The sequence below is a fragment of the Actinia tenebrosa genome, unplaced genomic scaffold, assembly GCF_029948245.1.
Source record: "Actinia tenebrosa isolate PJP-AT-01 unplaced genomic scaffold, QUT_ActTen_1.0 PGA_scaffold5__44_contigs__length_20552954, whole genome shotgun sequence".
Lineage (NCBI taxonomy): Eukaryota > Metazoa > Cnidaria > Anthozoa > Actiniaria > Actiniidae > Actinia > Actinia tenebrosa.
The window spans coordinates 12253239-12267920 of record NW_028292582.1 but is presented as its reverse complement, the minus strand read 5'-3'; the positions used below and the strand labels follow the sequence as shown (position 1 = coordinate 12267920).

Below are 14682 nucleotides of genomic sequence, written 5' to 3'. Positions count from 1 at the left end.
TTGTAACTGAGGGACCCCCGCTGAGGGCGTCTGATAGAGAAGGCCTGCAAGTTTTCGCCGATAAGTTAAAGGACTGTGAATTAACTCTACGTGCCGTTGGATATTATGACGACTTGAACAATGCTGACAACTTGAAGAAAATAGCAGAACGTTTGCCTGTCCACCTAAAGGCTAGGTGGCTCGAGACGGCTAGAGTGATACGAAGCGGAGGAGGAAAACCCAGCATAGACCATATGTCCGAATTTTTGTCTGAGAGAGCAAAGGCCGCAAATGATCCTGTTTTCGGACAGATTATGGACTCAAAGGACACGTCCAGGGACAGAATGCGACCCCGAAGTAAACCGTTTCAGAACACGCCAAGGCCGCCAAGAGCTACCACCCTAGCGACACACCAAGCAGAAACGCCGAAAGTGACGGCAACAACACAGGATTCACAATTAGCTTCGAGGGCCGCATATACTTTAAACGACCAGGTAAAGTGTGGTCTTTGTGCCCAAGCACATCTTCTCACAAGCTGCGATGAATTTAAGAAGACGCAAGGTGAAAGAATGAAGTTTGTTCGAGACGAAGGGTTATGTGACAGCTGCCTTAAGCGAGGACATAGAGCAAAGAATTGCTATCAGAAAAAACAGTGCGAAGTGGATTCCTGTGAGGGAAAACACCACACGTTGCTGCATCCACCGAACAGCTCTAACCTTAATTAACAGCCGAGCCAGGATTCAAGTAACAATACGAACAGTGCTAAAAATTATAATGTCGTCAAGGCTGATAGCGTAAACAGCGTCGATGTTCTTGCCAAGGAGAAAAGAGTATGTCTTCCAATCGTGCCCGTAAAGGTTCGTGGAAAGAAAGGTCAGAGATCTGTTGTCACCTACGCTCTTTTGGACCAAGGATCCGACACGACATTGTGCGAGAAACGCCTAATAGAACAGCTGGGAATCGAAGGCGCCGAACGAACATTCTCGTTGACAACTATCGAAAAGGCAAACGTTCAGCGAAAGGGATTAACCGCGAGTTTGGAAGTTACAGCTCTTGACTCAGACAATGTCGTCGAGATACCGACCGTATGGACAGTCAAAAAATTGCACATCACTACAGAAGGTGCACCCAGAGATGAAGACATTCGTAGGTGGCCACATCTAGCAGAAATACAAATACCTGAAATAGACACTGATGAAGTTACTTTACTCATCGGCAATGATACGCCTGAAGCCTTTTGGGCGTTAGAAGAGAAACGAGGACAACGGAAGGAACCGTATGCGGTCAAGACACTCCTTGGATGGACCATCGTAGGACCGATGACTGAGTCTACGCATCAACAAAGCTTGAACGCACACTACATATCTTCCCACGGTGATGAGCTTAAGGTTCAAGTTGAAAGATTCTGGAGGACCGATTTCGGAGATGCAGTACTAAGTTCCGAAGAATGCATGTCAGCAGAAGATAAAAGAGCGTTGTCTATCATGCAGGAAAGCACGGTTTTATCTGAGGGTCACTACCAAATGGTCCTGCCGTGGAGAAACAGCAGTTATTGTACATTGAACAACCGACCGATGGCTGAGTTTAGACTTGCAACATTAAAACAAAGATTCCTGAACGATCCTGGACTTTATGAGAAATACAAAGAAGTTATAGATGACCATCTGACTAAGGGCTATGCCCGTCGCCTTCCCAACGAGAATTTTGACCAGAAGAGAGTGTGGTACCTACCCCACCATGCTGTGATTACCCCCAAGAAGCTACGCGTGGTATTCGACTGCGCCGCCAAATGGAAAGGCATGTCATTAAATGACCAACTATTGCAAGGACCTGATCAAACGAACAATCTCGTAGGCGTCCTTACTAGATTTCGCGAAGAGCCCATAGCACTAGCAGCAGATATCGAAGCTATGTTTTTGCAAGTCAAGGTTGAGCCCAAGGACTGTGACATGCTTAGATTCCTTTGGTGGCCTGATGGAGATCTTAGTCAACAGCCAGCAAATTTTCAAATGCTAGTCCACATTTTCGGTGCAACGTCTTCGCCAAGTTGTGCGAATTTTGCACTCAGAAAAACAGCTGACGACAATCAAACCGAATTTGATGATGAGATTGTGAACATCGTGCATAGGAACTTCTATGTGGATGATATGCTGAAGTCGACAAGTACTGTTGAAGGCGCTATACGAACTGCATCTGAAGTGACTGAACTGCTACGACGAGGAGGATTTCGTCTCACAAAGTGGATGAGCAATAGTAAAGAAGTCCTCAAGTCGATACCTGAATCTGAAAGAGCTAAGGCTGTAAAGGAACTAGAGTTTGAACGATTTCCGACGGAAAGAGCCTTAGGAGTTGAATGGGATGTCGAGAAAGATTGCATCGGATTTAAGACACAGGTAAAGGAAAGGTCTCTTACAAGACGTGGGATGTTATCCATAACGAGTTCTGTGTATGATCCATTGGGTATCGCTGCTCCATTCGTCCTGTTAGCCAAGCTAATCTTGCAAGAACTTGTAGACAGCAACTAAAATGGGATGACCCAATCCCTGAACATAACCTCGTTGAGTGGAAGAGATGGCTAGAAGACCTACCAAGACTGTCAAATATGAAGCTACCGAGATGCTTGAAGTCACCTGACCTTGGAGACATCGTCACCTATGAATTGCACCATTTCGCAGATGCTTCCCAGTCAGCTTATGGCACCGTATCGTACCTGCGGATGGTTGACATTAATGGGGAAGTACATTGTTCGTTCCTGAACGGGAAGTCAAGGCTCGCTCCTGTAAAACCAGTGACCATTCCTGGCTTAGAACTATCGGCGGCCGTTGTAGCAGTCAAAATTGATAAGATGTTAACAGCCGAGCTAGATCTGCCGCTGACTGAGTCGACGTTCTGGACTGACTCTACAACAGTGCTTCAATACATCAACAACTTCTCAAGACGATTCAACATCTTCGTGGCACATCGGATTGCTATCATTCACGAATTTTCTACCCCCAAGCAGTGGAGATATGTGAATACCAAAGACAATCCTGCGGATGATGCGTCCAGAGGTTTGACCGCGGAGAAAATTACAGGAGACGAAGGAAGGCGATGGTTGTGCGGCCCTGAGTTTTTATGGAAAGGCCAAGATTCGTGGCCAGCACCAGTTCTCAAGATATCTGAGGTACCAAGTGACGACCCAGAAGTGAAGAGAGAGAGAGACAGGTCTATATGGCACAGCAAAGGGACTCAAAGAACCTCCTGCAACGAATGTACGAGCATTACTCTGATTGGTATCGCTTAAAGGTGGCCATTGCCTGGATGCTGAGATTCAGAAACTACTTCGTAAACAAGTTAAGAAGTTCAAAGCATGATATTGAAGTTAAGCCTGCTACAAGAGGAAGAATAACTGTGAAAGAGATTCGAGAAGCAGAAGTTGCAATTATCAAGGATGTACAAGGCCAAGGCTTCACAAGGGAAGTGAATATCTTGAGCAAACAGATTGAGAAGTCGAAAGTCAAAGTTTCCACAAGAGAGAAACCCCTACCAAAGGCAAGTTGCACTTTCAAGCTAGCCCCCGTGCTTAAAGGAGGAGTTTTATTAATTGGAGGCCGCTTAGAGAACGCCCCAATTTCTGATGCAGCCAAACATCCACCAATTCTACCGAAGAACCACCCTGTCTGCGAGCTTGTTATTAGACATTATCACCAACTGTACGGCCACGCTGGAAGAGAACACCTACTGGCCCTGGTAAGACAGCGATATTGGATAGTAAGCGCAAGATCCCTAATTAGACGTGTGCTGACGACATGCTTTGACTGCCGAAGACGTAAGGCCCCGCCTATATCCCAACAGATGGCAAACTTGCCAGTTGACAGGCTCACCCCTGACGAACCACCATTTTCATTTGTTGGAACAGACTTCTTTGGTCCATTCTTAGTGAAAAGAGGTCGGAGCACAGAGAAAGGGTACGGATGCATTTTCACTTGTTTAACATCACGAGCCGTACATCTAGAGGTTGCTCATAGCTTGGAAGCAGATTCCTTCATCAATGCGTTGCAGCGGTTCATGAATCGCAGAGGAAGACCCATCGAAATCAGAAGCGACAATGGCACTAACTATAAGGGTGGTGAGAGAGAGCTACGCAAATCTTTACAAGAATGGAATGTTCAGAAGATCGAGAGTTTCCTAAAACAGAGAGAAATCGTCTGGAAGTTTAATCCCCCAGGAGCCAGCAGCATGGGTGGAATATGGGAGAGAATCATAAGATCTGTAAGGTCCATTTTAAGGGCCCTGTTGAGGGAGCAAGTTACTACAGACGAAGTCCTGTTGACTTTAATGACGCAAGTGGAGACCATTCTTAACAGTAGGCCGTTGACAACTTGCAGTGATGATCCCAAGGACGACTCCCCTTTAACGCCTAACCATATCCTGTTACTGCGTCCAGGAGCGAGTATGCCTCTAGGTGTACTCACGGCTTCTGATAACTATGGCAGACGTCGATGGAGACAGTGTCAATATCTAGCCAATCTGTTCTGGCGCCGTTGGCTCAAAGAGTACCTACCAACTTTACAATTGAGGCAGAAATGGATCTCCCCACAAAGGAACCTAGCGAAAGGTGATGTTGTTTTGGTGGTGGACGAGACCGTTAAACGGGGCCAGTGGCCTCTGGCATGTGTACTAGAAGTTTACAAGGCAAGGGAGGGACTTGTACGCTCCGCAAGAGTCAAGACGTCTAAGACAAAGTTGGTCCGTCCCATTCACAAATTGTGCTTGCTGGAAGGAGTTGATTAAAGCCTCAAGAATCAAGGAAGCACTGTTAGCGAATTACACAAGAACATTGTTGAGTTAATTGATAATTGTGCTATGAAACCAAATTAATTTGTTATTGTCGTCAGGACAATGATTTAAGAAATGATCCATAAGAAATGCCTCATTTGGGGCTAGTAATGTAGACGACAACTATTTGATTTCCTAATTAGCGTAGGTTATTAATATTCATAAGTTGAAATTATGGGATGTAAGCGGGGACAGGCAGCAAGACGATCGTAATACGTACACCATATGTGAAACTCGTAATTATAAATCTGTCTATTGTGAATGAAATAACTGAAGAACATCAAGATTATCGAGAATTAAATCGCTGATATAATCGACGAGCGTTTTGCGTTGTGTACCCATTACTGAATTAGATGTCCCCACTGAACGAAAGAAGATGTCCGCTACAAGTTTTATCTGATTATTCCATTCAGTGGAAAAATCCAAAGTCCCGTTCCTTTCCTTGATACAGTCTTGTCTTTTCTACAATCGATTTGCATGCAATAAAGACTGAATTTTTAGAGAACAAGCAGAGATTTCAACGAAACTTGGCCATGCACTTGTTTGTTTTTCGCTTCTCGCTATCTATCACAGGATAGATAGTGAGTACGTTAGCCAATCAGATGGCAGGATCCGTGTTTTCAAAAATGAACTCGAAAATTAAGGTTTCCCTGCTCTACTTATCGTCCCTTAAAACAGCCCAAGATGCAACGCATTCTGCAAGTGGGAAAGGGCAATAAAGAGAAAACGATAAAAGAACACGCAATTTTTCTAAAATTTTATTTTGGTGATTGTAATTTTATTCTGTACATCCAATCTTGATCTTTTAATTATCTAATTCAGACTACTAAAGGCCGTAACATAAAAATATGATACACGTAACTAAAAATACAATTAAATAACTGGCATTTTTGTTTCTCAAATTCCCCACCAGAATAAAGATCACATTGGAATTAGCTTAATTTGAGAATTTAATCAAGATTGGACAAATTCCAATAATAAAGTTGCGATATTAAAAAAGATATATAACGTGTTTGGACACTATATATATATCTCTATGTAATTATACAGTGTTTTTATGCTCATAATATTGTTAGCATATGAACAACGTCCTGAAACTTAGTAAATAAGTTTGTTTGAACCTGGTCTTTCATCTGATTGGGTTATAATTTTCTACAATACTCTAATTATTTGATATTTAAGCTAGAAGCAGTCCCTTGCTTGTTTTGCTTTGTTTTTTGTTTTTTTTCACTAGCTAATATATGCAGTGTAGTGTAGGCCAGCTATAGCTAAGCGCCTTTATGCGATAGTTCTTTTTGTGCGTACGATAAAAACATGTATAACATGTTAATTAAAAGCGAAAATATAATTGATAAACATATTTAGAGAGGGTTACATTATAACCTCGTGCCCCTCTGTCTAGTTTAACGTCTGGATATCAGACGGGAGTGCTATACATTGTCATTCAAGTCAAGGCGAAGAAGTGAATATTTAACAATGGCCTATGAGTCATGAGCTCATAGGATATTGAACATAGTCAATAGGCTATTGACTCGTAGTATGAGGGCTAGAGGTCTAATCGTTAGTTAGGTTTTAGTCTAAACCTACTGAACGGTGAAATAAATGGATAAAAAAGAAGCTGCTTAAAAAGGCAAATTAGACTCCATAGTTCTAGTCTTGAAACCAGCTCTTTTCGTCTGCCGGTCCATCATCAATAAACAAGCTCAGCCAATCAAAGCGCAGGATTTTTGATAGCTCACTGTAGTAGTTTTAAACTAATTGCAGTTTTAGATCAACCTTATTCAGTTAACCTTATTTAGTTTTAGGTCAATCCCATTGGGATTGATAATTTTACGTGATTTAATTATTCAAAAATAAAACTTCGTTGTGGTGCGAAAAATATCTTTCCAGAAATAGCTTTGTCAAGGTAAAAAATTATCTTAACTAGCCCCACTAGTGTCCTTTGCCGAGAATAGCATAACGTGAAAAAGATTGTCTTCCATTAGCTTTTTTGGGATTGAAATCACCTCCCCTACCTCCAGCGGCCTCGCTTGCATAGGTACCATTGGGAGTCCTTACATCTTCATGTTTTTGTCTTGTGGTAGACACACGCCTTGGACCGCCTTGTTCTTGGCCATTAGAGATTGTTCTGTGAGATGACTCGCCGTCGACCACGACCATGTTCCTAAAGTCATAAAGGGGTGGAAATGTGGTTTCATTTTACTGTAAAAACTTGAGTTCAGGATTGAAAATGTAGATGAGCAGTTTGTACGTTTTCGTTAAGTTAGTTGCCATGGCAACAGCACATATGAACTTTGACCCTTAATTTAAGAAAACTTGATTAAAGGCCTCGGGATTGGGGATAGCAAAAAGTTAAAGCATCAGTATATTGTGACATTGTAGTCTCTGCTAAAGTTTCATGCAAAAATCCTACATAGTTGAGGAGATGGACCACCCGCTCTTGATTTGCAGGAGTCATTTTACTCCTGAAGACGTTATAGTTTTATTATATCAACAAGAACTGACTGGAAACGAATAGAAAAAAATAGATCAAAACAGGACCAAGAGTTTTGCATTGAGGTTTCACTCCAGAAACAAATGAATTTACAGATCAGTTTAAGGTCAACCTTATTTATTCAACCTTATTGGGATTGTATAGTAGTAATACATTATGCGTTCGGTTTATTGGGATTGATAATTTTACGTGATTTAATTCGGAAATAAAAACTTCGTTGTGGTGCGAAAAAATATCTTTCCAGAAATAGCTTCGTCAAGGTAAAAATTCTAAAAGATTCTATTTCCCGCAGGTACCCATAGAACATCCGCTAGGTCCGCCCTAGCTAGCTAGAGCTGTAAAACTGCTTGCGCGTCGATCCAAATGACGGAATAAATCTTTCGTTCTGGCTCATGATAGACACCATTGCCGATTGACCATGCTAGATAAAGTAAACATTTAATATATGAAAAAGTATAAATATATGAAACTGGTAACGGTTTTAATAACACGACGTTTCGGAGTCGTCATGACGCCATTATCAAGTGTAAGATAACAAGAAGATTGCAAGTGATTGTAAATCAATTAAATGAAATTTACATACTGTAACAATAGGTACCTCGTGTTACCAGTTTCATATCTTTATTCTTTTTACTATGCTTCTCTAAGCAGCATTTAATATATGCAGTTGTATAATACTATTGAGCTCAACAAACGCAGCCTGATCTCAACGAAGTGAACGAAAAATCACTGGGAAATGGAGATATTTGTGGCATCTTTTTCACGGTCCGGTTTCGACCCAGTCCTCCTAAGATATTAAACTCGGAAATAGCAACGACTAACCATATTCCTACCTGTTTTCAATAATACTTTAACGATTTGATGGCCTGTCAACTATTTCTTCTGGTATTTTTATGAAATTGCATTGCACAACGCACTATTTTTACAGATTTTCCAGCCACTTTTTTTGTGCTTGTGTGACATAAGCAACGGTAACTAATATAAGGGGAGTCGGAACCCATGGGCGTACGTGGATTGGTTGATTGTTAAATAAATGTTGCCAACCAGAAATCTATTGGACAATCCAACAAAGCAAAGTGACAAAACCTATCGTTAAAATGGACGTATAGGCGGCAGAGCATCACAATAGCAATGTTTATATAAACGATTAATATACCCACCTATATAATATCATTCTACTATTAATTTCTATTAATTATTATTTATTATTTATTATTTATTATTAATTTTTATTAATTTCTACTATTTCATTAGTGCCACGCGGTCCACATACTCTCATCTTTGCATCATAATTACCGCGACCTAACATCTATTTCACCCCGGCCTGCTCTCAGTCTGACCTCTAGCTCAGCTGGTAGAGCATCGGTAGTACAGTTCCGAAGGTCGTGGGTTCGAATCCCAGCGAGGTCGGAAATTAATTTTTCCGAATTTAATTCCAAGGGCTTTCGCCCGGAATAACCTCGTTCCCAAGCACTACAACTTACCTATATTATCTTGTACTATATAATATCATGCATAGCATGTTTTACTATGGGTTTTAAGAAATGCTTACCCTTGCGGTAGCTTGCGGTTTGTTTGTGTCCATATATCTTTAAGCTGATCTACTGCCTTGACGTTATGCTTTCCTAACTTCCCCATTTCTTTCAAGTTGATTTTCGCAGCATCTATGACCTTTTCTGTCAAGGGTGGATGAGCAGTTTCGTTCCCTCTCTTTTTGACCGGTTTTAGCTGTTTTAACAAATATTCGTCCCACTTAGTTTCGTTCTTTAACTCTTCCCATCTTAACCTTGCTTTATTTTGTTCATCTTCGTCTTCAATTTGCGTTGAAATGTAATTTTCCATATCCTGAGTCCTTTTGTTCTGAATTTCTTCGAAATATCCCTGCAGCACAATCCTCGAGAGGTTTTCCTGAACGCTTGAACAGAGTTGCCGAATGATCAACTCATCTTCAGAAAGCTCAGACTTCTTTAATTTTTCATCTAAGTTTCCTAACTTTGTCTTCAACTCTCCGATTTCCTTTTTGGCATTATCATCAATTTCTTTCATTTGTTTTTCAAGGAATGTGTTGCTCTCTTCTAAGTCTTCCGTTTTCATCTCCAACTCTTTGATATTTTCTTGAAGGGTATTGTTTTCTTCTTTAAGTTTTTCTATTTCTCCTTTAAGTCTTTTTATTTCTTCTTCCAGCTCATTGATTTTGGTTTGACAATTCTCATCATGGTCTTTCAGTTTCTCTTCTAATTTCCTTAACTTTTCTTCCATTTCAATTTGGATTCTCTCGTTGTTCTTGATATCGTCTTTCAGTCTTCCTACGTAACTAGTCTTACCTTTCTCGGCCATCACTGAAGCTGCCCTAAAGATAAATGTATGTAAGCAATAATGGTGGTAGAATGAAAAAAAAAAAAAAAAACATTCATCGTAGCATTGTAATAAAGTAGACGCTGTAGGCAGCGTTCACTGGGATACCTGGAAGGGGGAGTGGAGGACCTGCTTTCAACATGCATGGAGTATTTAGTTGATTGAGCTTCCAAAAATACTGATAAAGTAGTACTGATAAATAACTCAATTTGGATTTTGGCATACGTTATAATTAGGTTGTTGTTTGAGCATAAACGTGCACATTCGCACGGGCATTGTATAGCTCGCTTTAAAATCAAAATGCTTCATTTAAACGTAAATTCGGGCTAATATTTGCTCCAGACCTCTCTCATAATTGCTTTACATTTTATAATTTTATAATTTTATAGTTTTTCGATATTTTTTAATGAATCACCATTTTTTGAAGAAAAATTAAAGGAGATCATAACGCTTCGAACGGCAAAGATCAAACCCTGGAATGTGCTTAGCAAATTATTTATTTTGCTTCTTAAATCAAATAGAATCTTAAAATAAATATTGCTATGTACCTTATGTTCCTTTGTGAGTAGACTTTGAAGCCAAAACAGTTAATATAAATACATAAATGTAGGCTATAAGAATATCTATATTGTCATGCTGAATGGATTTGCAGCATCGCTTATCTTAGAAATTCTGACTTTTGAAACCCTGTTCTCCTTACCGATCTTCGCTCGTTCGTGCAGAAAATACTGCTCGAGTAAATGAATCATGAAGAGTAAACCAAAACAAGCTATTGCTCATGAAGTTCATTGAAAACTTCTTAGAAATAATCGCTTCGAAACCATCGGTATCTTCTTGCCTTGAAATCCATGTTTACGAAATTGATAAATTATTATTTCTAGTTCGGCTGTCTTGAATTACAGCAGTCAACAAAATAGAGCATGCGTAGACATAAACCTCTGCCACGTGGTCTGGTAGCTCCGCCCTCTCATAATCACTTGACAACATAGTGACATTGATTGACATCTGGTACATGATAATTGATTGGACTATTGATGTGAACCCCACAGCAGATGCCCGAAAAGGTCTCTTGGGTAAGTTCCTGAAGACCCCTGGGTACTATTGCGCAACTTTCTCATTTTGTCGTGGAGAAGACAAAAAAAAAAAAAAGACATTTTAATGACTGTGATACCACAGGTATCCCAGTAATGATACTTATTCGTTTGTCTCACGTGAGGGTCTTTTGTAAAAAGAATCGCACACAGTCCGCATCCTACAAATGACCCTAAATCGTGCGTGAGACAAACGGAAAATATCATTTATTACTACTCTTCCCAGTAGACCGAGGTAGTTGTGATTTTTTAATCGCCTTCGTAGCGTCTGTTATGTTATCCGCAAGTATATTTCAAATCGACCACGTGATGCCAATGTTGTACCACGAGGACAAGTTTTTTACACCACGTGATTAAAACTTGACTGAATTTTGATCACGTGGTGTAAAAAACTTGTCCTCGTGGTACAACATTGGCATCACGTGGTCGATTTGAAATGTACTTGCGGATAACATAAAAGACGCTACGAAGGCGATTAAAAAATCACAACTACCTCGGTCTACTGGGAGGAGTAGTAATAATAATGGTGTTAGCTGGAATAAGTGAGGTGAAACTTTCATAAAATGCGTCGAAAGTCGTATTCAATTTTAAATAAATGGTAAAGTAGTTTAACAATATATTCCTTCGAGTATTTTTATAAATTGGTGTTTTTAGGCTTTTTAGGCTTTATATGTGAATAGTTTATTGATTATAGTCATAAGGTCAGTTGTTTTGGAGTCAGTTGTTCTGTTCAACGAAAGATCGTACAAGAGCTGTGAGGAGCAGGAGCAGGGTATAAAGAACCTCGTCAACTATTCGAAGACAGAGTAGTGGGTTAAGAGATATACAAGAGAAATTCCAGGTTGTTGGTGGAAGCTTAACCACAGGTAGCCCAAGCTTGGTTTCTTTGGTGTCATGTTATAAGGAAATGTATGGGGATTCATCAAAAATTTCAATAAAATCCTTGAAACGTGAATAAAGCCTCGAAATTTTACCCGATCATTGAGAAATAATACATTTTTCGCTCTGTGTGGTTATTTTTTGAATTTAGCCCGTTTTAAGGATTTTTCCCCCAGCAGTAAGAAATAATATTTCATTGAGCATCGAACCAGAACTTAGCCTGCGTCACATCCGGAATATTCCGGATGTGACGCAGGCTAACCAGAACTCTGAATCAAGAATGATACGTTAGTATAATAAGTTTATAGTTTAGCACTTTGTTTAAGTTTATCGTTAAGGTTCGTTTTCCATAATAAATGGTCTCATCATTAGAACAATACTTCGGTGTTTCCCTTATTTTTCCTGAGAAGGAAGGCGCAATACTTAGTAAAACAAAGTACTGGTCTGAACAGCGTCACATGATGAGGTCGATGTGAACCGTAACATTTACGCTGTTCAGACCGGTACTATTTTTTACTAAGTATATTGATCCTTCTTTCCCAGGAAAAATAAGGGAAACACAGAAGTATTGCTCTAATGAACCACTCTGCATTGACACATAATATTATAATTTTTCGAAGTTTTTCATTCTTTCACACCCCCACATTTGCAAGTGCATGTTAATTATCAAACAAAATATTATCTTTGAGGCTTTCGCGTTAAGACATGATAGATTAAATATAACATTACGGATAAAACTCGTATATTTTTTAAAAAAATGACGTTTCCGCTATAACTTTTAAGAGCCTTCATGAGAAACGACATGAACATTCATTAATTTATCGCGCGCTTCATTGCCTTTCACTTTGTTTACATATATGCGCTTCACACATTTTCATCATCGTTTTATCCTAATCTTACATTTAAAGTGCCTACACCACTTCTACATAAAGTGAGTATTTGAATGGTAAAAAGATTTCTTATGATTCGAGTGATACATCTTGAAGATATCAAAGTTTATATTTCCAATATACAAATAAGTGTGATGTCATTCTAGGCAAGATTAAATATAAAACTCTTCTGGCGCAGCAAAATATCCTGTATATAACATGATTGTCTTACTCAGGGCTTATAGAAAACTACTAGCAATTTTTCTTTCTCACAGTAATCAATGTTGCAATTTAAAAACGATGAGAAGCAAACTCAAATTCCTATAATGACGTCACACTCATTAATATATTGGAAGTATAAACCTTGATATCTCAAGATGCATCACTCAAATCATATGAAAATATTTTATCATTCAACTATTCACTTCATGTAGAATCAATACTGAAAATATTAAGTGAAGTGGTATAGGCACTTTAATTTATCTAACAAAATAGTTAAAAGTACGGCTCACAGCAAACTTTAATCGACCTATGATGTTTTGGAATATCAAATGGTACGTTTTTTTTTTTTTTTTTCCCTTCAAATTCTTACTGATTCTATTATACCAATCTACCTATTACTTTATTCTTTTATTTCAATCCCCTGTTCATGGTTGAGTAAATAACGGTAATTAATATATACTCTAATTGTTTTGAAGTATTCTTTATTTTTGATAATCTAAGTTTCTTAAAGCCGGGGAGGGTTTTGAATTCAGCAGGGAAGTGTGGGGCTGATGAATTAATTAAATGAAAACTGCGGACAGGTCATTATCGTTTATCAAAATAAAGAATACTTCAAAATAATGAGAGTATATATCAAGTATTGAATCATAGTTAATAGAGGGGAACTATGATTGAATGATGGTCTCGCTCTTCGGATTATTCATAGCTAATAGAGGGGAACTAACTATGAATTAATTAATGAATGAAGTCGCGCTACGCGCTCGACCATTATCCACTACATGAAGTCACGACTCGATAGATATTCGCAAGTATAATACTTCCCATCGAAATACCAAGCAAAACTTTAAGCAGTGCTTATTAGACCCTTAAGGATTTTTCCAATAAACAGTTTCATCTGAATTAAAATTAATAAAAAGTATAAGGATGATTTGCCGTATAATAAATTAGTCTTGAATTTACGTCATCTCATTTGCGTATTGATATTTCAAATATTTATCTCTCTGAAAAGAGAGGTCCACATATAAAAATACTGCAACCATACTAGAACATTGTTCACATTGAACTTTATCATTTCGTAGGAACAAAGTTTTATGTGCCTACTACTGATGCTTAGTATCTTTCAACGGAACCAAGTACTAAAGCAAACAGTGGCTATTTGTGCGTAATAATAATAAATAATAATGATTTAATGAATATTTTGATATTTTGAAGAAATCGACAATGCTATTGATTTTAAATTATTCTTTCTTTGTTTAGAAGTACATAGGCGCCATTTCAAAAAGCTTCAAATTAAAGAGTTCAGATTTTATTAGCATAAGTGTCTCGCTATGCTTTATTTCAACGCGTTCCTTCGTACTACGAAGTTTGTTCATCTTTTCACGGTTTGGAATTAAGCGATGCTTTTCCGCAGAATCACAAGTTTTTTTTATTTTGACCACCATAGTGGAGCAGATAATAAGATTCAAAACTGATAATCGAAGTGAAAGCCAGCAATAGTTTGGGATGATATTAATCTGCAATAATAATAATAATAATAATAATAATAATAATAATAATAATAATAATAATGAGTCTTTGTTCATTCAATAAACGAAATATTGAAGGTTACAACAATAGTAAGAAAAATCATATAAAATCTATGAAAATCTAAAAACCTATATTTATAATTAAAGCAAGTACAGATAAAAGTTAAGTAAACGAAAAACTAAAATAGGATACTAAAACTGTACTGCTAAGATGTGGAAATAATTGAATCCAAAAAATTCCTCTGACTGCCAAATTAATTGAACTTGCTTCGAGTCGACCAGTTCAAATTTTGTGAGTCCTCCTTTTCTGTTGCCATATTCTGTAAAGGTGGTGAATCAAATTCTTTAATTTAAGCAGTAGGAGAATTGATTTAACTTAATACACCATATGGTTTGTGATGTTTAGAAACTGACGTTTCGGACGTTAGTCCTTCGTCGGAGTAAATCCG

General features: G+C 38.5%; 3 protein-coding genes across 5 annotated transcripts in view; 2 read left to right on the top strand and 1 right to left on the bottom strand.

Moving 5' to 3' along the window:
• The first annotated feature begins 2581 nt into the window (after nucleotides 1–2581).
• On the top strand, nucleotides 2582–3262 carry LOC148906559 (uncharacterized). Its single transcript, XM_089038069.1, has one exon. It carries the CDS (start codon nucleotides 2582–2584, stop codon nucleotides 3260–3262), a length of 681 nt encoding a protein of 226 aa, XP_088894195.1.
• A 17-nt stretch (nucleotides 3263–3279) lies between these two features.
• On the top strand, nucleotides 3280–4752 carry LOC148906558 (uncharacterized). Its single transcript, XM_089038068.1, has one exon. The coding sequence runs from the start codon at nucleotides 3280–3282 to the stop codon at nucleotides 4750–4752; it is 1473 nt and encodes a 490-aa protein (XP_088894194.1).
• Nucleotides 4753–5539: 787 nt separating this feature from the next.
• The window catches only part of LOC116307171 (uncharacterized), a 42110-nt gene continuing 32967 nt past the window's right edge, over nucleotides 5540–14682 (bottom strand). For all 3 annotated transcript variants that reach the window (XM_089037854.1, XM_089037855.1, XM_089037853.1), the window contains exons 2-3: nucleotides 8844–9641; nucleotides 5540–6961 (exon numbers count right to left, since the gene is read on the bottom strand). In XM_089037854.1, coding sequence (XP_088893980.1) covers nucleotides 6730–6961; nucleotides 8844–9628 — 1017 coding nt within the window. In that variant the 5' untranslated portion in view covers nucleotides 9629–9641 and the 3' untranslated portion in view covers nucleotides 5540–6729. The remainder of the gene's footprint in view (nucleotides 6962–8843; nucleotides 9642–14682) is intronic.